Source organism: Terrapene carolina, unplaced genomic scaffold (genome assembly GCF_002925995.2).
Source record: "Terrapene carolina triunguis isolate 2854851 unplaced genomic scaffold, T_m_triunguis-2.0 Scaffold227, whole genome shotgun sequence".
In the NCBI taxonomy this organism is placed as follows: Eukaryota; Metazoa; Chordata; order Testudines; family Emydidae; genus Terrapene; species Terrapene triunguis.
In genome coordinates, this window is record NW_020664578.1 from 4,672,888 (window position 1) to 4,695,325 (window position 22,438).

At 48.5% G+C, this 22,438-nt stretch overlaps 1 protein-coding gene across 1 annotated transcript in view; it reads right to left on the reverse strand.

Annotated features, from left to right (window-relative positions):
* Positions 1 to 10,826: 10,826 nt before the first annotated feature.
* The window catches only part of CDC42SE1 (CDC42 small effector 1), a 48,897-nt gene continuing 37,285 nt past the window's right edge, over positions 10,827 to 22,438 (reverse strand). Inside the window, exons 4-5 of the mRNA XM_024212743.3 lie at positions 13,412 to 13,511; positions 10,827 to 11,034 (exon numbers count right to left, since the gene is read on the reverse strand). Coding sequence (XP_024068511.1) covers positions 13,440 to 13,511 — 72 coding nt within the window. The 3' untranslated portion in view covers positions 10,827 to 11,034; positions 13,412 to 13,439. The remainder of the gene's footprint in view (positions 11,035 to 13,411; positions 13,512 to 22,438) is intronic.

The following is a 22,438-nucleotide window of genomic DNA, read 5'->3' on the forward strand; positions in this document are numbered from 1 at the left end:
GCCCCCCCCCCCCCCCGCCCATAACCCTCCTAGGAGCCTGGGGTCTCCCCATCCCCTGTGAGGTACTCCAGTCCCCTCCCAGAGGATCCTGTGGAAAGGGGGGGGTTCGCCCCCCCACATGACAATGGGGCCGCTCCCTTGTGCCCTGGCCCTGCTCCTGGCCCTGCAGGTGGCCTTGGCCCTGGTTGTAGGCCCAGGGGAGCGCGACCAGCCCCAAGAAGCCACCGCCCACTCCTCCTCCACCATGATCAATGGCACGACAGCCTCGACCGCCATGGAGACACTCTCTGCCGCCTTGGCTAGGGCCACCACGCCCGAGGTTGGTGGGCACAGCCTGGAGGTCTCAAGCAAGAAAGTGGTCACCCCGGGCAACGGTGTAGGCTATGAGTTCACCACAGCCAACGGTGTAGAGTATGAGGTCATCACCGGCAGCAACGGAGGGTATGAGGTCACCACGGGCAACGATGTCCTGAGCAACACCATGGGCTCTGGAGGAGTGATCGGCGTGGGAGACACCCGCTACAAGTGGCTGGCGTGGAGCAAGTGGTATTGCAACTGTGAGATGGGTAGCATGTCCCGGGTGCGGGACATTGCCTACACGAGGCCCGGCCTGCAGCTAGATGTGGACGACTACAACGCCCTGCGCTTCCAGCGCGTGGCTTGCAGCTATGGCCACTGCAAGTGCAGCCACAAGCACCGTGAGTGCGACCATGCCAAGGTGACCTGCAATGCCCCCAACCCCTACCTGTGCGCTGTCAGGGACGTCCGGCAGGCCCGGTACCGCCAGGCTCGGCACTTCTGGATACGAGTCCGCACGGAGCTCAAGGGGCTGTGGAAGAGCATCCGAAAGGCCTTCTCCCAGCTCGAGGTGAGGATAAGCTGGCGCTGCCACATGCCCTTAGGACAGGTGTGAAATGGAGGGTCATGGACAAGGTATACAGGCTGCATGGTCTGGGGGTGCAGGGAAGCACAGGCAGGATATCCAGGAGGCATGTGCTGGGAGCTTGGGAGCACACAGCCACGGAGTCCAGGGATGCATGGGTTGGGATTCTGGGTATCAGGCTGCACATCTTACAAGGCATTTTATGAGCACTAAAGGAAGCACCTTTTAATCAACCTACTAAAATGTTTCCCAGTGCATCCTGTCATCTCTGAATCTTTCAGATTCTAAGTATAAATGACCCTACCTCCACCCATGGGTCATTAGCAGGGGTCAGCACCTCAGCATCTCTCTCTCTGAGCTAACCCATTAGCTAGTAGCAGTAGTAGGCTGCTATGCTCTAGGGGATCGTCCACTAGAGGGAGGTATGACACGCTACTCTTGCCAGTGTGTTACGTAAGTGCTTCGAGGTAAGGGGTGCCTGTGTACTGTGCAGCCAGTACATCAGTGTGCGGAACAAATGACACATAATTACAGTGACGCATTTAATATAGAGGGAAAAAGACAATTTGAAACAAGAATTTCTACCAGGTCCAATGGTGGATTCAACCACTTTAACGATTAACCAGCGAGATCACCAGGCATTAGCCTGCTTTGCTATAATGACTGTCAGTATATTCTGCACAGTACAGGCAACTGGTGGAATCAATATTCTTTGAGTTGTTAATAGTAATGGGCCTGAATGTAGGCGGTGAATCAGTTTTCACTTTGGTGGGTGTCTGCAGGAGCGAGACCAGAGTAAAAGCAATGAAGCCTTATTACTCCTAATTCATTCCAGTTGTTGAAGCTACTTATAATGGGCATAAGTTTCTGCAAGGTGCATTTGTGAGATGCTGCAGGACTCACCCTAGAAACACTCTGTATTTGTTTAATGGGACAACCAGCATGAATGTTTGCAGGATCAGAGCCTGTTTATTTTTAAATTTCCGAAGATGGCCAATACATAATCTCTGGACAATGTCTTTTTTGATTAAAACTCACCAACATTTGCTGACCCTAGTGATCGTGTATTTCTGTGTTCCATCTCCTAGACTGTTGTAGGCATGCAAACTTTAAGCTGTTTAAGGAGATTATAATCTAATATTGTTATTGTGTAAAGTGAAAGAGGCACCAAATGGTGTGGATATGAACAGACAGTTAGGGTTTGATTTACATTTACACTGCAGCCTTGGCATTTACAACCCCTTTAAAGCCCATTTGCACTGCGATGAGGGATACAAATGGACCTTAGTCAAATGAGACTCAAGCCTTTCTGAATTTTTTATATGAACATGCATCTGTGATGGGCAGAGATGATATTTATATGTGAATTAAATATTGGTGCCAAGCAATGTTGTGAAGGCCAAAAGTACAACTGGGTTCAAAAAAGAATTGGCCATTGATGAACCTCTCCTCCATAAACTTAGCTATTAGTCAAGATGGTCAGGGGGATGCAACCCCATGCTCCAGGTGTCCCTAAATCTCCAAGTGCCAGAAGCTGGCACCCAACGACAAGGGTGGATCACTCGAACTTGCCCTGGTCTGTTCATTTCCCCTGAAGCATCTGGCACCAGCCACTGTTGGAAGACAGGATAGTGGGCTAGATGGACCATTGGTCTGATCCAGCATGGCTGTTTATATGTTCTTATTGTTCTATGGCAGTAAAACATACATAGTTTTGTCGATTAGCAAGCTAAGTTAATGCTGTTTAATTGATTTTCTTTCTTCTCTAGGAGCACAGCTGAAGATGAACTCTGTATTCAAGGTTAAGCAGCTGCAGTCTCTGTTATCAGCAGTTGGCAACAGCAATCAATCGCGCTAGTGCCTCCAATGAAATCTATAGTAAATGCTCTTTACAAATCAGTATCTACTCCTGTGCTTTAGTGGGAAAGTCCATTGTTTCTAAAGGTGAGTGTCATTTCAGCCCCTGTTCTGAGGCACGCTTGAACAAGCCACGATGACCTGGACACAGGGAGGTTGGCAGTGCCACTGTACCCCAATTGCTTTCCTCATCCACCAAGAGAGAACACAGCTGGGGCAGTGCGTAGGGTGCTAGACTAGAAGACCTATCTTCAAGTCCCTCCTTTGCTACAGCCATGGCCCTTAGCCTCTCGGTATCTCAATTCCCCATTTGTACAACGGGACAGGCGGTGTGAGGATAAATACATTAAATAGTGTGAGGTGCTCAGATACCGTAGCTAAGCCAAAACCCAGGCAAAGGTAGTCTTCCCCCTCGCTTTGAAATAGCCAGTTGCTAAAGGTCAAAAGTTTTCAGCAGGTAGATCTGAAAAAGCCCTTTTAGACCATCTAGTCTGATCACCTGCCTGAATGAAATCGATTTTGCCTATAGCAAACTTAACAGCTAGTAATAGATTGATCTCAACTTTTATAGCTTTAAAAAGAAAAGGATTGTTACTTAAACACAGAGGAGTTACTGCCAATTGCACCAAGACAATGCAGAACCACCGATGGAAGTGTTACTGTAGGGCTTCTCCTGCATTCTTGGTATCAAATTTAAGTACAGGGCAATAGGTCAAATTTTGGAGCTCCCCAACTTGAACATTATCACTTTAAGTTGCAAGCATGCTGGTATCATTGCTGTTGGTAAAGCATTAATAGTCCAGACCTATTAACCATAAAAGTAAAGAGAAAGCACCGTTGAAAATGGCACAGGATTAAAATGTTTGTGATAACCCCTCTTAATGGATGAAGGGCCTAATTCTGACCTCACCTTGATTTTACTCAAGATTTTAGCTGGTACGTATAAAGAGTTTAGGGAGTCCATGAACTGCAAGCAGTTAATCAACTCCAGTAATTCACAGCCAACACTACTAGACTTTTCAAGGCATATTTGTTTAAAAAACATTGCATGCAAATGTGTGCTGCTTGGTAGATCATATCTTTCAAAAATCCAATAGGGGAAGTGGATGCTAATAGGATAAAGCAGGAAATGTTTACTGCCGGGAAGAGAACAAAATGATTTGAAGGTCTAGATGTTATTTTATGGCACTTATATTTATTAATCTGATTCCCCACCCACCTCCATATCTGATGCAACTGCCTTAGGTAGGAATTAGCAACATCCTGCTGCTCCATTTATCATCTAAAGAAATCCTATTCTGTATCAGACTAGAAATAAGTTGCAAATTTTTAACACTGTGGGTATTTCACTATTGGAACAACTCACTTTGGAACTATTAGGTTGCCGCTCAGCAACAGGGCATTGAGCCTTTTTGTTGATAGAAAGTCTGGTTTTATATCGTTAGCATGGTTAGTGGGTTCCACTACTAAACTAATAACAGGAAATGAACAAGGGGCGGTCTTCAAGATCGTTATACAGTAGAATCTCAGAGAGTTACAAACTGACCAGTCAACCACACACCTCGTTTAGAACTGGAAGTATGCAATCAGGCAGCAGCAGAGACAAAAAAAGAAAAATTCAGTACAGTACTGTGTTAAATCCAGGGCCGGCTCCAGGGTTTCTGTCGCCCCAAGCAGCCCAAAAAAAAAAGGCCGCGATCGTGATCAGCTCTACTGCCGCCGCTTCAGTCTTCGGTGGCAATTTGGCCGCTGGTCCTTCGTTCTGAGAGGGAGTGAGGGACCCGCCACCGAATTGCCACCGAAGAGCAGGAGGTGCCACCCCTCTCTGTTGGCTGCCCCAAGCACCTGCTTGCTGGGCTGGTGCCTGGAGCCGCCCCTGGTTAAATCATAATGTAAGCTACTAAAAAACAAACAAACAACGGGAAAGCAGCATTTTTCTTACCTCCATTCCCAAGATGTTCATAACTCTGAGGTTCTACTGTATTTGCTCTGGTCTAGAAGGCTACCCTACGTAGCAGCCTCCCTTTTACAGCTTTTATTCCTTGTACAAAGCCTATGCCAGTCAAAAAGCACAGTCCTTGATTTAATTTAGATTTACCAGACCAATTAGTTTGTGGGTCAATCTGCAGTGGGTAGCGGGTAGGGGAAGCCAAGATGATGAATCTTTCATGAATGAGAATGCCACCTTTTTCATACACCTGGGCATCTTATGTTCTGTATAAATATTCCATAGTAGGAATTGAAAATTATGGAACAGAGTTAATTTTATTTTTAAAGGGGCGAAAAAAGACACAAAGGGACACTCCAACCTTCCACGTCACAAAACATGAGAGTCTCTATTTTCATACAAACAGTCAGACAAAATCTTTGACTTTTATTTTATTTTCAAACACACACTGTGTAGGAAAAGCTAAGGTGTGTAAAAGAGAAAGAAGGATATTTCTCTACAACTGTTCCACAGACACTCCCCCACCCCCATAAAACCCTTTTCCACAGCAGAATATAATTGTAAATTCTCTACAACAGTGTCTCAGTACAGCAGAAATTATTATGATAAATACGTTTCAGTGTATTTGGATTTATTGTAAGAGGGATCCACCGGATAGCTAGCGCTATGGCTTCCCAGTGCTAAGTTTCTTTAGCACAGGGACACCTTTTTATACGCAATGCGTTTCTTGCTTTAAAAAAAAAAATGTTTAGGTAACAACATCAGAATAGCCCAGCTATTCCATCAGAGAGATTGTTTTCAACAGACCAGCTGTGATATCCATAGTTTGTGCAGGAGCTAGAATTTTACTTATTTAAAAATCAAGTTATTGGAAAACTGAGCCAGATTCTTGAGAATAAGTCCTGTGCTTTTTCCCCCCCATTTGCCAACAGTTGATCTTTTCTAAACGTATGATGGCTGAGTGAGTTCATTCAGCAAAGCATTTGAACAGATTCCCTCCTTCTTACCCATTCTGCCATTTTTTTTTTTTTTTTTTTTTCCTTAAAAAAAAAAAATCCACAGATCCTCCATTTCTTGCACACCCCAAACTTCCACGGGAATTTGGGGCACTCAAGTGATGGAGGTCCAGGACCCAGTTCTCCAAAACAGCCAGGAAGTAAAAGAGAAATGGCCTTTGCCAGAACTCTTTCAGCAAAGAGAGGATTTGGCAGAGCAGAGAAAGCCATCAGGCTTCTGCAGCATTGAGTGAGATGGTTGTTTTTCAGGATTATTTTATCCACAGGGATTCTGGACTCTGCCTAAGACTGTTCCAGATCTCGCTTTTGCATTTGATTTGCCCCAATTGCTTCTGCTCATTGGGAAACTCTTGAGGATAAATAAATGGACAAGTACAGGTTCCTTGCTGCCTCCTAGTCATGTGTGAAGAAATGTCCTTGTCATTCTCCATCATCCTGCACGATGTGCAGTTATTTAAAGCATGTAAAGTCACTGCCATTCTGTTCGGCAATATTTGCATTCATGTAAATGAGCGTACAACATGCAGGACAACAGAGAATCAGGCCCCTCCTGCCTCCTGTGGCTTCAGGCCTTTAGTGCTAAAGCTTGTTCCCAGTGGCAAGACTCCCATTGACTTCAATGGGGCAGGATCAGGGCCTTAAAATGAGCGTATCACACTTGGCCCTTGACTCCAGTAAGAGCAGGGTGCTTGTTAACGTCAATGGAAGTTTGGTTCGATTAAGGACTGCAGAATATTGGTCCTTATTTTGTTTCTCAATGCAAACAGACATGCAGAGCATGGTAAGAAAGGGTTTTGCACTGATACCAGAGAGGTTGGTAGGGAAGGGATGATTTTCATTTAATAGTGACCTGTCAGGTCAAATTGGGATCCAAAACTCAGGTTTTGTTTAAAAACAAGCTTTTATAAACCAATATCCATTTATAGATAGAAAATAAAATTTAAAAAATTGAAACAATTTAAAAACAAAAACCACCACACAAACATTACATCCCCCTGCAGTATTTGGGTTGCAAAACACTGCAGTGTTGGGCTAGTGGTGGTGAACATAAAACTGAAACTGACTAGAAACCAAAAGGGGAAAATGACCTATTTTCACTGTCAAAGCTGAAAGAAACATACAAAGTAATAAAAACTACATAAATAGTGAAACGTGAACTTGACTTTTAATTTTTTTTTCCAGTTACAATCATCTAACAATACAGAAATTTATTTTGTGAGGTTTTAAAATATGATTTAACCTGACAGTGATTTTTTTTTTTAAAAGTCACAGGGCCAGATTTGATTTCTGTCAGCAGGGTATACCTGGAGCAACTCTTCTGGAGTCAGATGCAAAGATTTGCACCTGTGTGATCGAGATCAGGTTCCAAATGGTAGTTAAAATCTTCTTCTGAAAGCTTGCAAAAATAGATGCGCATTTTGCAACAAACAAAATGGTGTGTTTCCTACTCTGTTGTGTGAAATGTCACCAATTCAAGGCCAGGTTCTGCCCTCATTTAAACTAGTGTAAATCCAGTGTTGCCATCAGTGTTATTCTGGATTTACACCGAGTTAGATGGAGGCACTCTGCATTTCCACTAATCTAAAAGAGGAGTGCTTGTTCCTCTGACTGGAACCTGGCATGCTGACCAATAATGCCCCTTCACTTTGTAGGAACACTAGCAGGCAAACAAGATGCTTTTGCAACAGGCCTTCAGAGCCTGAGCTAAACAGTAGTTTTATGTAAATTTCTAACTGTCAATTTACAAACAGGACTAAAAAAAATAAAATGCAGAGACTGTCAGGATCTTAACTGTACATCAAACAGACTCCAGTTCAGGGCAAACCATTTAACACCCCTCCCCGCCCCCCAACACACACACACACACACACACACACACCTCACCATGTGCTCATAGAAAGGATGGCAGCATCCCCATTTTGACAAACTGTTCCATGTCAACAAATGCATTTGGCAGTTCTAAAGACACACTCCCTCAGGATAGCACAAAAAAGTTTTAGTATCAGGTTTTGGAAAAACTGAATCAGCATCTGCAGTTCATATATAAAATACCAAGGAAAGCAACACGCTACAGGAAGAAAAAAAAAAAAAAATCAGTGGAAGAGCACGGACTAGCTTTCTGCAGAAGAACTGATTTTATCTCCATAGGTCAGCTTTCACAGCTTCATCCAGAATATCTTCTGCTTTCAATGCAAATCAGGCCTAAAACTTTTCATAAACTGGCAGCCTAGCACGTGAAGCAAAAACAGAGACTGCAATACACAGTTTCCTTCTCACCTTTGACCAGAGTGTGCATGTATATAGCTAAGCAATGATACACAAAGATGTGTGGTTGCAATTTACTAATCCACAAGCATGTTGGGACATACAATTTGAAACATTAAGTCAACTGTGAGCGCCTACAGTTCCCGACACAGATTATTTTTCCTAATTTTGGGGTGAATTTAATGCCAGTAAAAGGCACCAGATTGAGACCTTTGGAGACCAACATCTTCCCTCCCGCTGGGGCAGTAGCAAGGCAAGCTTCCCACAACACATAGCCCAACTAGTGTCTTTCACTCTGCTCCAGAGGGGAATCCAGTTGCCATAGTGCATCCAAACCTGGGCCTTGCCGTAGAGACTACCAGCGATCGCAATAGCGGCGTGTGTCACTGGGGCGGAGACTCACCAAACAGCTGTCAGATGGCTAACGATAGCTTTCCGTGGCTACTGATATGGGCTGAATTTGCAGGAGCAGCCTAGAATTTAAGAAGCTCCGTATCCCACGACCAGGTCCCCCAAGCCGTCCGGCCCTTCACAAAACAAGGCGGTTTAAAGGTGGGGCTAGCAAGCTCTGCAGGCCTTGGATACTCCTCAGTCTAAGCCACTTGGTAAACCACACTGATGTTTATACTCTGTACCAACCATAGCAGCTCTTGTCCACTGTAGCGATAACTGACTGCCACTCTCTTTGATGGGAATCCTGAAGCAGAGCTGTAGCGACCGTTAGCTGCACATGATTCATTTGCTGTTCCAAGATTTAGTCCTTCCCCTTATGGCAGACGTCCTGCTTTGCACAGCTACGGACCAAAATTCTCTGCCGGCTTACACCCTGGGCAGCTCCTGCTCTCCCGTGTATGGTCATAAATCAAGAGTTACTGCACTGAGCTCAGTGGGAGTTACTCCAGTAAAGAGATGAATTGGGCCCACTGCCTGTAAGCCGGGGGTAATGGGGAGTAATGCCCCCCCCCATAGATAAAAGACAGATCAGCTGCTTGCTCTTCTGGGGAATGTACCAGGGGACTAGTTTCAAAGGTGGATGTAGGGAGAGATTCAGAGACGAACACTTTGAAGAGACTTTGCATTCCCAGAGCATATTTCACTTAGAGCGAGTCGCCCTCAAAGCACCCTTATTCCCCCTGGCTGTGGATGTGTTGGAATCATTGCAGCAAGCGGTGTCTGCCTTATCCCTCAGGCCCCCACTTCTCATTATTGAAAACTTTATGGTCACATATTAAAGGCCTGCTCCATAGCTCCTTGAAGCCAATGCTGTTCTTTCCATCAACAGGCTTTGGACTGGGCCTTAAAGAGAACAATTATGACTGTATCCACAGTGACTTTGGATGGGACCAGTTCCTGCTAGCATGGGTACACTTTAGAGGAAGTGTATTGCAGGTACAGTTTCATGAAGACCGATGCTCTCTCCTGGAGGACACCTCAATCAGAAACAGGTAGTAACCGTAATTCTTCAGACGTGTTTGCGAGGGGATACTGAATCATCGCTAGGCGATTCACCTTTAGGAATTTGTCTCCGGGGCCATTGTCTATTTACGCATTATTAGGACAGTATAGCTGAGGACTCTTCTAAACTAGTTTTCTGTCTTAAAACCAAAACAAAAAAACCACGCATGTACCACACTGACATCTCTAACAGAAATATGGAGGAAGATCCCCTTTCAACCATGACAGTAGTTTATATGTACCACCTCTTACAGGACTGATCTATTCACAGAAAACTGTTCCACACGCTGCACGAGACAGGTCTTAAAGCTGCAGGCTAAAGTTGTTCAAAAGTAACTTGGGACTTGAGGAGGGATGTTTTTCAGAGGTGCGCCTCGCTTTCTGAAAATCAAGCCACATTACGGTGTCTCCAAACTGAGGCCCTGAAGATCACTATTCAGTTCTGAAGATCTTGGCCATTAACATGTCTTTTTAAGTACACTGTTGATTGCTGTGTTGTGCATTTCATCGTGCACCTGAAGAAGTATCAAGACCACTGGGTAAATCCATTTCTTCTAATAGTCCTGTTATATAGCACAAACAGCTCTTTGCAGAATGCTAATCCTCACAACATCCCTGTGAGGTAGGCACGTTGTTACGAGCTGGGGAAACTGAGGCAGGGAGGCCAGCCCTTTGAAAATAGTCTACTAATTTTGGGTGCTCAACTTGCGACACCAAGAGCCTGATTTTCAGCTGGACCACACCCCCAAACTCCAGAAGCTTGGCACCTGTGAAAATCAGCCCCCGAGGTGCCTTCAAGCTGGGCACCCAAAATGAGTGGGGACCTTTTAAAATGTAGGCCTAAGGCGTTGACTCAGGAAAGCACTTAAGAGCAAGCTGCAAGAGGAATCTGCGTTCGAGGCAGGACTAGCAGTCAGGAGTTCCGCTCTCTGACAACTAGACCCTCCATCACTCATGAATATTCCCATCTTAAAACTCGGCTAATTAAGTTGCGTAGCGCCACTGACATGAATATCTTCTGGTGCTATTAAAGACCAGTTAAACCGAACACATTGGTGTTAAGGGAGTGTTTTGCTCTGACAGCAATCCTGATCATCAGCCCCTGAATTGGATCAAATTCCAAAGAGGAAATCGTATAGCTTGAAGACCAATGTTTTAGCAGTGACCTTTCCTCTCCCATCCAAGGTGGGACCAAACGATGCTCTGACAGTTTTATGGGCTAATCTTTCCATTCTTCACGGCAGCACTGAAAGACTGTCGAATAGACGGGTGCGTGGCTGTTATTTTTGTGCTTATAGTCAGGAATAGAGTTAGAGGGCTCTGAAAAAAACCCAACAACAACAGCAAAAACACAAGCTGCTGGGATTCACATGGGGGGGGGGGGGGAACAAGTAAGTTAGGAGGGGAACTTTCAGTATTAAAAAAAAAAAAAAACCCACATTGCACTTTCAGAGAAAACTTATTAGATGCTGAGAAAACATGTAAAAAAAAATTTGAAGTTTGGGATCAGTTTGCATAAGTTATCGAGTGAATAAAGCGCTAGATATTTGTATTTCCACCGGTCTGGCAAACAGGCAATTCAAGTGTGGGCTGTTGACATAGCCTAGAACCTGCAAAGTGAAACAGATTAAAGCAAGAGTTAAAACTTGCCCTTTGTGGCAGAGAAGACTGAATTGCTAGAAGTGGGTGAATTTCATTTGTGCGCAGAAGGTCAGTACAAGGGCTTATGCACCACTTAAACCAGGGATCTCAAACTCCCCGCCCATGGGCCATCTGCGGCCTGAGAAGCTCCCCAATGTGGCCCGTGGGGCTCCAGCAGTTGTGGGGCCAGGTCTCTCCCTTGGCCCCACCTGCTGCCCCAAGGCGATTTACAATGGCTCGGGGCTCCACCAACAGTGCAGGGGAGCTGAGCAGCATCTGCCTGCTCGCTCCACATGTCCATCAGACCCTCCCTGCTGCCCCTGCCCGGAGCGCCCCTGTGACCAATGGGAAGCTGCAGGGGCGGTGCCTGGGGGCAGCAGTGTGCAGAGGCCCCCCAGCCTGCCCTGCCTTGGAGCCCCAGGTAAGTGCCACACTCCCTGACCCCCTTCCAACACTCCCCAGCCCCCAAACTCCCTTCCAGAGCCTGCACCCCCTTCCCACACATCCCCTCCTGCACCCCCACCCCCTGCCCCAGCCCAGAGCCTGCACTCAGCACCCAAACTCCAGCCCAGAGCCTGCACCTCAGACCCCCTCCTCCACCCAAACTCCCTCCCAGAGCGTGCAGCCCAAACCCCTACCCCAGACCTCCTTCCCCACCCAAACTCCCTCCCAGAGCCTTAGGCAGGTGGGGGGTGGAGTTTTGTGGGGGGGGGCAGAGTTTTGTGGGGGGGGGGTTCTGAGTGGCATGAGTGACACTATTGGTCCGCTGGTAGGATTTGAGGACTGGCACTGGCCCTAAGGTATTGAGTTTGAGACCCCTGATTTAAACCAATCTTGCCCGGAGTCCGAGCTGCCCCCGGAGTGGGTGAAGACACAAAGGACTAGCCAGGGGGCATGGACAGGCTGATCAGTTACAGTGTCAGCTTTCATTTTTAAAGACGTACATCTCTAGTGCTTATGCTTGAGAAGCAAACCTAAATGTGACCAGAGCGTCTGTCTGCCGGAGTTTGCAGAGAGCTGGGAATGATCTCTCAGATGTATGAGCTGCCTCATTTGTCTGTGCTGGTGCTAGTTCAGATGCCAAGGAAGATACCCCAGATGGCAATATCATTAACTATTTCACTGTTCAAAGCATGTAAGAAAGGAGAGGGAGCATGGGACATGCCAGAGACTAGACTTGGGGAAACAAATGTCTATATTAAGTTATATCTGCCTTTAACGCCACCTGAGGGTGGGGTGCAGATAGGGAAGGGTGTTTGATTGATTCGGTTTCTGAAGGGGTGGGATTTCAGCTTCCAAAAGTTTGGGACTCGCTGACCGGAGCTGTGCCCGGGTCTTGTGCTGATTTTCAGCAGAGGGATGAATTTCACCCCCTATGAGAAAGGAACTTAGGAGGTGGCAAATGGTTTGGTCTTTGATTTTCCCCACAGCTTTACGTTATGATGTAAGCAGTTTGTAGGGGTGCGCTCTCTGTTCATCTGGAGATCAGACTGCTGGAGTAATCATATGAAATGATTAGGAAGGGGTTGGGGGAGGATTATATTTGAAGGCCAAGCTTTTCAGAAGTACCCAGCCCAACTTGAGACACTACGAAGGTGCCTATTTTTTAGAAGGTGAGGGCCCCGCAGATTCTGAACAGCCACACCCCCTTTAGGGTATGTCTACTTTGCACACTCAGCCCGGGCTCTGACTCAGGTTTGAGCCTAACCTGCCCTCCCCCCAATCCACTCCCAAATTAGTCTGATTTGGCTCAGCCAGCTCTCAGGACCTAGGTACTAGGACTCTGCCAGGGAGGGTGGGTCTCCCTCCAGAGTCCAGCTGTGACTCCAGTCAGCTCAAGCTGCGGACCTGAGTTAGGTGGTCTGCGTAGAGCAGTATGGACACTTGACACGGCTGTGAGACCTGGGCCCAGCAATTGTAAGCCCAGGTTTACAGTGCAATGTGGACGCTCAGTTACGGGCTGGAAGCACTGCGTCCACAAGCCCAGGTCCTGCAGACTTGGGCTAACTGTGTGGTGTAGACATACCCTTAGGGTGCCTCAAGTTAGAGCCAAAAATTAAGGCACCCAAGATCACTGGGCGCTTTGGAAAGTCTCGACCTACAGTTTCCAAGGCTGGGATTTCAGTGAGATTCAGGCCTCAAACCCCAGCAGTAATGTGAAACCTACCGGACCTCAGTGTGTAATGCCTACCAGCAGTAAACTGAAAAGTGATCAGTCCAATGGCTGACTGATTTTACATCTGGACCTAATCAGATTAATTGATTGAGATAGTATGTTCTGTGCAGTCATCATGCAGAAGGGGAAATTTCCTCTTCCAAAATTCACAAAGATAGCAGGGTACTTACACTCTGTTGCTACACTCCGTTGCTAGAGCTACAAAACTCTGGAGCTACTCCATTGTCTCTCCCGTCCGCCTTTGGATCTCATCTCTTGAACAGCGCCTGTCTGCAGAGAGAGACAGAGAGAGAGAGAGAGCGCGCACGCTTAAAAAAAAATAGTCATTTAAAACTGCGCCTCTAGGATATTTTTGTGCAAAGGGGTAGAATATTTGTGTTAGTGACAGCCTAGCTAAGAGCTGCTAGCAAGCTTTACTGCGCATTGATTAGAAAAAGCGGCACAGAAATCAACCAGCATCTACTGAGAATGTGCTTTCGGTCACCTGACAAAGCTGCTGCGGAGTGGTTTGAGCCGAGTTCTGCAAGTTAGAACTCCTGAATTCCTTCCTCCAGGCTCCAGCAGGGCACGTGGGCTAGTTGAGAGGAGGGAGCTTAGAGTTACAACTCCTGGGTTTCATACCCAACTCTGTGAGGGAAGCGCGGTCCAGTGGTTAGAGCAAAGGGCATTGGGAGTCCGGACTCCGGGGTTCTAGCCTCAGCTCTGCCACCGATTTCCTGTGTGATCTTGACTAAGTGATTTTCCCCTGGCACAAAGATGGGGGATAGATAGTGCTGCCTTACCTGACAAGGTGGCAGATGGACAGCATTAGAGAGCTTGCTTCCAAGCCCTTCATGGTGGACAGGAGCATACAGGGAAAAATCTGCATCCCTTCTCCCACTGGGAGTTCCCCTCATCTGGGCGAGAATGCAAAGGAGCCCTAATCATGGAGATCGGAGGTGGTGGGGTGTCTGGCAGAGCCCAGCAAGGCCATAGCTGGCTTTCTGCAGAGGGGTTCTATGGGATCTCAGATATTCCCTCTCTGGTTCCTATCCTGCCCTACATGCTAGACGGCTTCACTGCTCAGTTGCATTTGTCATTTCCCACCCCGCCACTGCATCAAGAGAACCCTGGATCCGACAGCTACTCTAACACGTGGCTCACCACAAGCGCTGAGGCTGTCTGCTCCGTCAGAGGGAGGATCTTTGCTTCTGAGCTGCGGTGGGAGAAGAGACACTGGCTGTTCTGTGCTCAGCGCCTAGCCCAGTTACTATCTGGCTTTTCCCACCTGCCAGACACCAGACATGTCTCTTTTTTAGCACACCACCTGGGTGTTGCTGGGACCGGAGAGCGTTTCTGCAGAGAGTGTCCAGTTCAATCAGGTTTAAGGGTGGAAGGCGAGATGGTAAATCGGGGATGCGATTTTAAAGCCAAATATCCCAACCCACCTGCACCTCTCTCTCGGGAGTCTGATGGGAGAGAGAGGGCGCTCTAGTGAAGCAGTTTCTCCTTCCACCTAGCTTAATGTGGCTAGATAGTTCATCTTGGATTCATCTTTTCTCCCCCACCACCCTTGTTTTGTGTCTCCTGCCACTTCTCTCCCGTCAAAACTCAGGCAGCTGCTCGTTAAGCTTCCCTTGATCACGCATCTCAGCCAGCTCTAAGATCCACCGGCATAAAACATAAGTGCTGAAGAAGGAGATGCCGTCCAACTTATTGCAGAGCCTGTGATACTTCTTTAATATCGCCAAGATCTACCTGCCTGGCTTTGTTTCTTCAGCAGCGAGGGAGCCATATAAGCACCATTAACCCTGGGTCAGGGTCATAGACCCCAAAGAGATTGTTAGCAGGCTAACCAACTTTGTTCAGGATTAACATTTCTGCACATTTCAGGAGAACCAATGGCCACAGCAGACAGCACCAGGCGTTAGGACTCCTGGGCTCCATTCCCAGGTCTGGGAGGGAGCAACGTCTAGTGGTCAGAACAGTTGGGCCTGGGAATGGAACTCAAGAGTCCTGACTCCCAACTCTACAAATGTGTGAATGTGGCAAGTCACTTCTTCTCTGTGGCCCATCTATAAGGGGAGGCAGGAGGGGACGGGTCACCGCAGACCCTCTACGCAGCTAAGAGGGGTTTGGAGGCTGTCGTTCATTCCTGTTTGTAAAGCACATTGAGATCCTCAGCTAGGGCAGCACCACGTGAAGATAAATGATCAGCGTCCGTGTAAAGCCATTGACCGAAGTTCGTTCCATGACCGAAAAAAAGCCCAAACCCTGGTTCCTCTAGAAGGAAACACCAGCAGGAAGGTCACTTGCAAAAAGACCCTGGGATCTTTAGTGCCGGCTGCACCCCACGGCGTTCTGAGAGAGTTCACTGCCATCATTCACCACCCTTTTTCAGCGCACAGTGCGTCTGCATGCCTGGCAAGGACAGGCTGGATCCCAAGGAGAATTACTCATGGACTTGTGCTTTCTCTCTCTCTGCTTCCAGGCCCCACCCTCAGAGTTAAGCAGGTTTAATGAACTGGGCAGGAGCAACCTGGCAAAATACAACTCGTTCTCAGGCTGACCTGACACTCGCAAATGGAAAAAGGAGTTATGTAACCGCTGCCCTCACCCTGCTAGCTGCCGAGCGCCGTCCCTTCTCACGGGAGGGGAGGGCACTCGGTGCCATTGGGGAGGCGCTGAGCACCTGGCAGGATCAGATCCCCGCAGAGCTCCAGCTAAGAGAACGTAAGGCAGCCAGGCAGCTCGCTATAAGCCTGGGCAGAGCATGTGCCAATCTGCTGAGCTAACTTTGACCACATTTGTGTTTGCAGCACGTCTCCGTCTTGCTGCAAAACAAGATTATACCGGCTCCAGCCGAATCATGGGTTAGCTGCCTCCGCCCGGTCCCAGCATGGCCTTAATTGTGGCCTTTCTTGCAGGCGGACCTATTCTATCACTTTCCCCAAGTGAAACCCTTTGATCACAAAACAAACATGCCCGGTTAATCCCTAATCTTAGGGCTCATGAGTTACACTCAGACCTTCCAAGCCCAGTTCCCACAACTCCAACCCCCCCCCTGCATACCTGAGAATAAATCAGGCCCTGTTATCTTCTGGCCAGTGCCCATACCCAACCTTTGGCATCTGCCTTCCCAGTGGCTGCTTCTGCAAGCTGGTAAGTGACCTGGACTTGTACCACGGCAGCCTGGGGTCAGAAGCCACACATTCACTACCCGGAGAAGAGCAGATGGACCAGGCTAGGCTATCATCTAGAGCAGAGGTTCTCAAACTGGTCTGCGGACCATCAGTGGCCCGCGAGCTCCTTCCGGGTGGTCCGTGGATAGTTCCCTCTAAGGTGCGCGCCTGGGCGGCTGCACATAAGAGAATGAAGGGCCACCCACCTAATTAGTGGAGCCACGCATGCATGGCTCCACTAATTAGGTGCCTGGACCCTGGAGAAGACGCACATGTAAGGTGAGGTGGTGGCCTTGGGGGGGGAAATAGGGGCAGCGGCGGCTTCAGGCACCAACGCTCCAAACGCGTGCCTGGGGCGGCAGGCAGGCAGCCTTCAGCGGCTTGCCTGCGGGAGGTCTGCCGGTCCTGTGGATTCGGCAGCGGGTACGCCGAATCTGTGGGACCGGCAGACCTCCCGCAGGCATGCCACCGAATCCGCGGGACCGGGGACCTCCTGCAGGCATGCCGCCGAAGGCAGCCTGCCTGCCGTGCTTGGGGCGGCAAAAAAGCTAGAGCCACCCCTGAATGGGGGTAGGTGGGAGGGGGCAGTGAGGTGAGAAGGGGAGTGGGGGGAATTTGGGACGTAAAGTGCTGCAGCGGCCAGAGAAAGAGGCGACTTTCCCCAGCTCCAGGGCTGCGGCTGCTGGGGAGAGACCCCCCTCCTTTCCAGCCCCAGCTCAGGGGCTGCCGCGGCAGGGGAGAGGCCCCGCTCCTTCCCAGCCCCAGCTCGGGGGCTGCCGCGGCAGGGGAGAGAGGGCACCTCCATCGCATTAGAAAGGTAAGACTACTGATATTAAAATATGAGTTGTGTGCTTTTATTTGTAGACCAAAAAAACATTAATTATTATTGGGGTTTTTTATATAGCGCTTTTATCCAAAGTGCTTTATAATAGTTAGCTAACGGTACAAACAACATTTGGAAAGATCATTAAATGGTCCGCCGAGACCTTCAGCAATTTTCAAGTGGTCAGCGGAAAAAAAAAAAAAGTTTGAGAACCACTGATCTAGAGCATACCAACTGGGGTGGGGGCTGTATGAAATCAGAGGATACTGTCTTTAATGTTGTCTTTCAGTGACCTGATCCGAAAGGGAAAGTCCCCCACTGTCAGGAATGGAGACAGTGGAATAAGGGAGAGCTCCTGAAGAGGCTGCAAAAAGCGGATAGCTGTTTGGCCATAAAAATCCGTGAAGTGGCAAGGGAGAAATGGAATTAATTCAGGGCAGTTCCCTGGCCTGCACCATTCAGGAGGTCAGACTAGATGATCACTGTGGTCTCTTCTGGCTGTAGAATCCAAGAACCTGTGAATGGTGCTGACGTCAGTCACTGGTGGAAAGAGCCACCTGGGAACCTCTGTAGTTGGATTCCTTATCCTTGCTCAGGTAGGGCAGCACCTTGTTAAAGTTCTCAGCAGATTGAAGGACAATTTTCCTTGCTCTGAATGATCAAGTTCCCATTGAACCATCTCTGCTCGGTCTGATTTCCTTGAGGCCCAAGCTTCTTCTGAAGAGTAAATGTTATGCCCTTGGAATACACCAGCTTGCAGCCAAAGGGCAGAGCTTTATATAAAGGAGGAGGATCCTCTAGATTTCCTACAGGGTCTTTACTTCACTGAGCCCAGCTTTTACCCCATTCCCATCTCAAACCGCGCTGCACTCTGTGCACTCAGTACGCTGATCAAGGGGAAAACCTAGGGGGGTTCCAGAGAAAAACACTTCATACTGGTTTGTTGGCCCAGCCCTGCGGCTCACTTCCTTGGCTGTGGTTCCCAGGAAGTGTTTTTGTTTAAGTGAGAAAACAAACGAGAAGAGTCAGTGGGAGTGGTGCAAAGAGAACCCAGGAGTCCAGAATCCCAGTCCACACCCTGAATGGACTCAAGAATGTGGACAACTAGACCCAGAGCCACAAAAGGAGTAGTCAGCCATGCAGAAAGAGTTGCTCAGGCCCGCTCTGTGCTCCAAGTGCATTTAGAGGAGAAGAAAAAAAAAAAGCCCTACAGCCGACCCATCAGATTACCTTTGTTGTGAAACTCCCTCGCCCTCGAGCCTGCCAAATTAAACACTCTGCTGCTAGGATTTGCAAGTCACAGTCAAGAACGATTTCACCAAGGCTGTGAGCAACTTCCCGTCAGCTGCAGGAAGGACAGCCAACATGTCACAACAAATATCTCCTGTGTCGCTCTTCAGTACGTGACACTCTCCTCCTCCAGGAAGCTTGGTGGCAAAATCTTTACTGCTGAGGAGGTCGGGGGGAGGAGATGCCCCCTTCTTCTCCTTTACAGGTCATGGCTTGAAACGACACAGCCAGCACAGTAACAACCATGACAACTGTCAGCAGGAATCCGGGCAGCATTGGCAGCTGTCTCCAGCGGACAGTGCCCGATCTAAGAGACCACCACACTGGCAGCCTGGCTGAAGCCTACGTATCCACCGAACAAGGGACACCAGCCTTGATGGCTTCCCCCTCCATCCTCTCTCAGTCCTGACCTGCGAGGCTCAGAATTTGGGATCCATCCAGTCCTTGGCCTGTGCTGCCATCAGCACTCGTGATGCTAGGTTTTGTGATAGGGATGCTTGTGCTCCAAGACCTGACTAGAGCCACCCAGGACTGGATTTGAACCGACGATCCAGCGGGGATAAGCCTAGTCACCCTATGTTTCCTTGAACCACCCAGTTCGGAAGGGAGACACCTATGAAGTCACTTGGGTACAGCTCTAGTGGCTGGTTCTACCCAGACAGAGTCCGTGCGACATGCATAGGGTGCGGAGCACTGGGGGCTCTTCTCAGTGCCGTTACTATCCTGAAGCAAACATGCACTTGTGAGGACAGACCAGGAAAAGGACTAAGACGTGGCATGGGGGTACGGGCTGCCTCTTTGGGAAAGCCCCTGTCGATTTTTCTGCGGTGAGTGGATAGGTTGCTACCTGAGCATTATCTCCATTTTGCAGATAGGGAAAAGGAGGCTCAGAAAGGTGAAGTGCTCAAGCCAGCGGCAGGGCAGATGTTCCCAGGACTCCCGACGCCCACTCCTGTGCTTATTCCATTCGAGGAGGCCGTATCTGTGGAGCGCAGGGCCTTCTTGCCAAAGCAGTGAATCAAATGTCTAACGCGGCTCGTGGCTTTATGCCACGGAGAAGCCTGTGAAAGCCGAGAAGCCCCAAAGTCCAGAAGGATGTGAGAGAATCTGTCTTCCTGACGCAAATGATACTCCAAATGCCAGAGCCACATCTTAGTTAAGTGCCGCTGCTTAGGTACATGCAAGCTTCTGCTCTGGCTAAGGTACATGCCATGCTGCAGGGAGGCAACGTTCCCTGATGCCGTGCTGTGGTGCTTGATAAATCCAGGCTTCGGGAGGCAGCTGGATTGGAGGAAGCACTTTAGAAGAGCGCACAGGGCACTTGGACATTACAGCTGGGGAACGAGGAGGCTCTTACGTAAAGATTTCCACTGCTTAAATAACGCAGAGCAGAACGCTGCAAGAGGCGCAGACGCGCGGGCAGAGAGAATGCCAGGCCGGGAGGAACACACTCAAGAGAGCAGCAAGGGTAAACACTCCCAGGCATTTACTCCCATCCGTTTGGGCGTCTGGCTGCCATTAGAAGCTGCCTTTTTCCCAACATGATACCGCAGCAGCTGCAATCAGCTAGGGCGCCCAAGCTAGCAGTTGGCCCAATGGAAGATTCCACAGGTGGATGGAGAGGCCGCGCAGGGCGCCCTAGAGATCGGGAGCGTCTTAGGCTTCCCCTGCAGAAGGCTGGATAAATGAGGTGGCTTGAGAGGGAGAATAGAACGTGTGCAGGTCAGGAACCTTGTATCACAGAACTACACAGGCGCCAGACGCACGGAAATAAACAAACTCATTCGATCGGACTAAGCGCAAAATCCAGATCCTAATGGCAGAACTCCCACTGCCCTCCGTGGGACCAGAGTTTCGCTCGAAACCAGCCACTCAGAAGCCTGAGGTAGATGCTTCCCAGTCTGAAAAACAGCCAGAGAGTCAGCGTTTTTCATTTGCAAGTCTCCCTGCATCCCACCTCTTCCTCCTACTGCTTGGCTCAGGCCATTTAGCCTCATGGCCCAAATCCCCCCAGTAGCCCTCCTCTAGGAACATTTACTCAGGATCAGATCTGCCTGTGGTCCCTGAGGCCACCTCCAATGGAAGCCTAAGCCCCACAGGCTTTAAGAAATTGAGGGGGGGATAGATCCGAGTCCCTCCCTATGAAAGGGCACAGTCTGTTGGGTTAGCTTTCACCCTGGCCTCCAAACGCAGCTGCTGAGCCAAACAGATTCTGGTGGGTGTGATTGATCTAGTGGAAGGGAGGCAGCAGCAAGCCTGGGTGTGTCGGGTCACAAGGAGGCATTTCCATGCACTTAACAGTGTCTTTAATGTTACATATGTAAATAGGCTGGTAAAAATCCATTTGGTGCGGTGTCAGTTATTGTTTAGTAAGTGGGTGTGCAGGCAGTCCTTAGAAGCATAAAGTTCACAGACAGCCCACTAGAGGGGCCCCAAGAGCAGCAACAGCTACACCTTCCTTTTAGGCCTCCTAGCAGCAGAATGCCAAGGAGTTTTAGGGCAGGTCTACATGGGGATATCCAGGAATATTAATCCGAATTAATTGAAGGTGTGAATTTGAAGTGGATTATTTAAACAGTATTAAATCCCCATGAGACCACTGTTATTCAGAACTAAGTGGCCTTAATTCGGTTTAGTGTAATTCACTTTGAAAGTGAATTTAGCTAGACCAAATTAAGGCCACTTCAGTTCTCAGTGAGGGTGTTCACATAGGGGTTTAATGCAGTTTAACGAATCCACTTCAAATTCACACCTTTAGTTAATTCGGATTAATATTCCTGCATGTCCCCATGTAGACAAGCCCTCAGACTAACCCACAAGCCCAAGTGACTTACTCAGGGTCACAAAGTGAACCCGTGGCAGAGATAGGAATTGCCTCTAGGTGTCCAGACATCCAGTCCTGTTCCTTAGTCACAAGGGTCTCCTCCATTCCTCCAACTGCCTAGACTGTTATTAATTATCCCTATTACGTAGACCCTAGTCAGTCAGGGCCCAGTTGTATTAGGTGCTCTACAAACACAGCCATCCCCCACTCCTCTAAACATGAAAATGGTTTCCACCCTGGGATCCCCTGCCAGGACTCCCCTCTCCCTCATTCTGCAGCATTAGAAGGGCAGTCGTGACTCCCAAGTTAAGAACTCGTGCACTAGACCACGTTCTCTACCCATTTGTTCCACCTGCAGACACGCACCCCACAGCATTTTGCTCATCTGTCAAAGGCTCAGCACTTATCCCAGGGTGAAGTTCCCCCTCCACAGAGTTTTTAGTCACACAAACAGGACATTCATTTTAGACAAAAGCAGCACAACAGCAGCGTCTCGGCTCTGACGGAGAGTTCGTTTACTGGTTCCCATGCTGGGCAATAAATGCTGCTGCTTGGTATTATTTTAAGTCGGTCTTGCAAAAGAGTCATGAAAATTTACCAGTCCAGCAAGCAGGAGAGTGGAATTTTGCAAGGCTGATGTACCTGTAGCCAGAAGGGGCTGCTCTAGGCAGAATTAGAGAGGTCTGTTTTGATTCAGTGGTAACCTCTCTGCAGCTCGCTGGGGTAGCACGAGGGCTTATATAGATGGGGACATGCAGGAAAGTTAATTTGAATTAACTAACAGTGTGAATTTGAAGTGGATTAGTTAAAACACATTAAACCTCTGTGTGAACACCCTCATTTAGAATTAAAATGGCCTTAATTTGGTTTCTGAATAAACCGCTGTGTGAACACCTTCATTCAGAAACCAAATTAAGGCCATTTTAATTCTAAATAAGAACATAAGAACGGCCATACTGGGTCAGACCAAAGATCCATCTAGCCCAATTTCCTGTCTACCGACAGTGGCCAATGCCAGGTGCCCCAGAGGGAGTGAACCTAACAGGTAATGATCAAGTGATCTCTCTCCTGCCATCCATCTCCACCCTCTGACAAACAG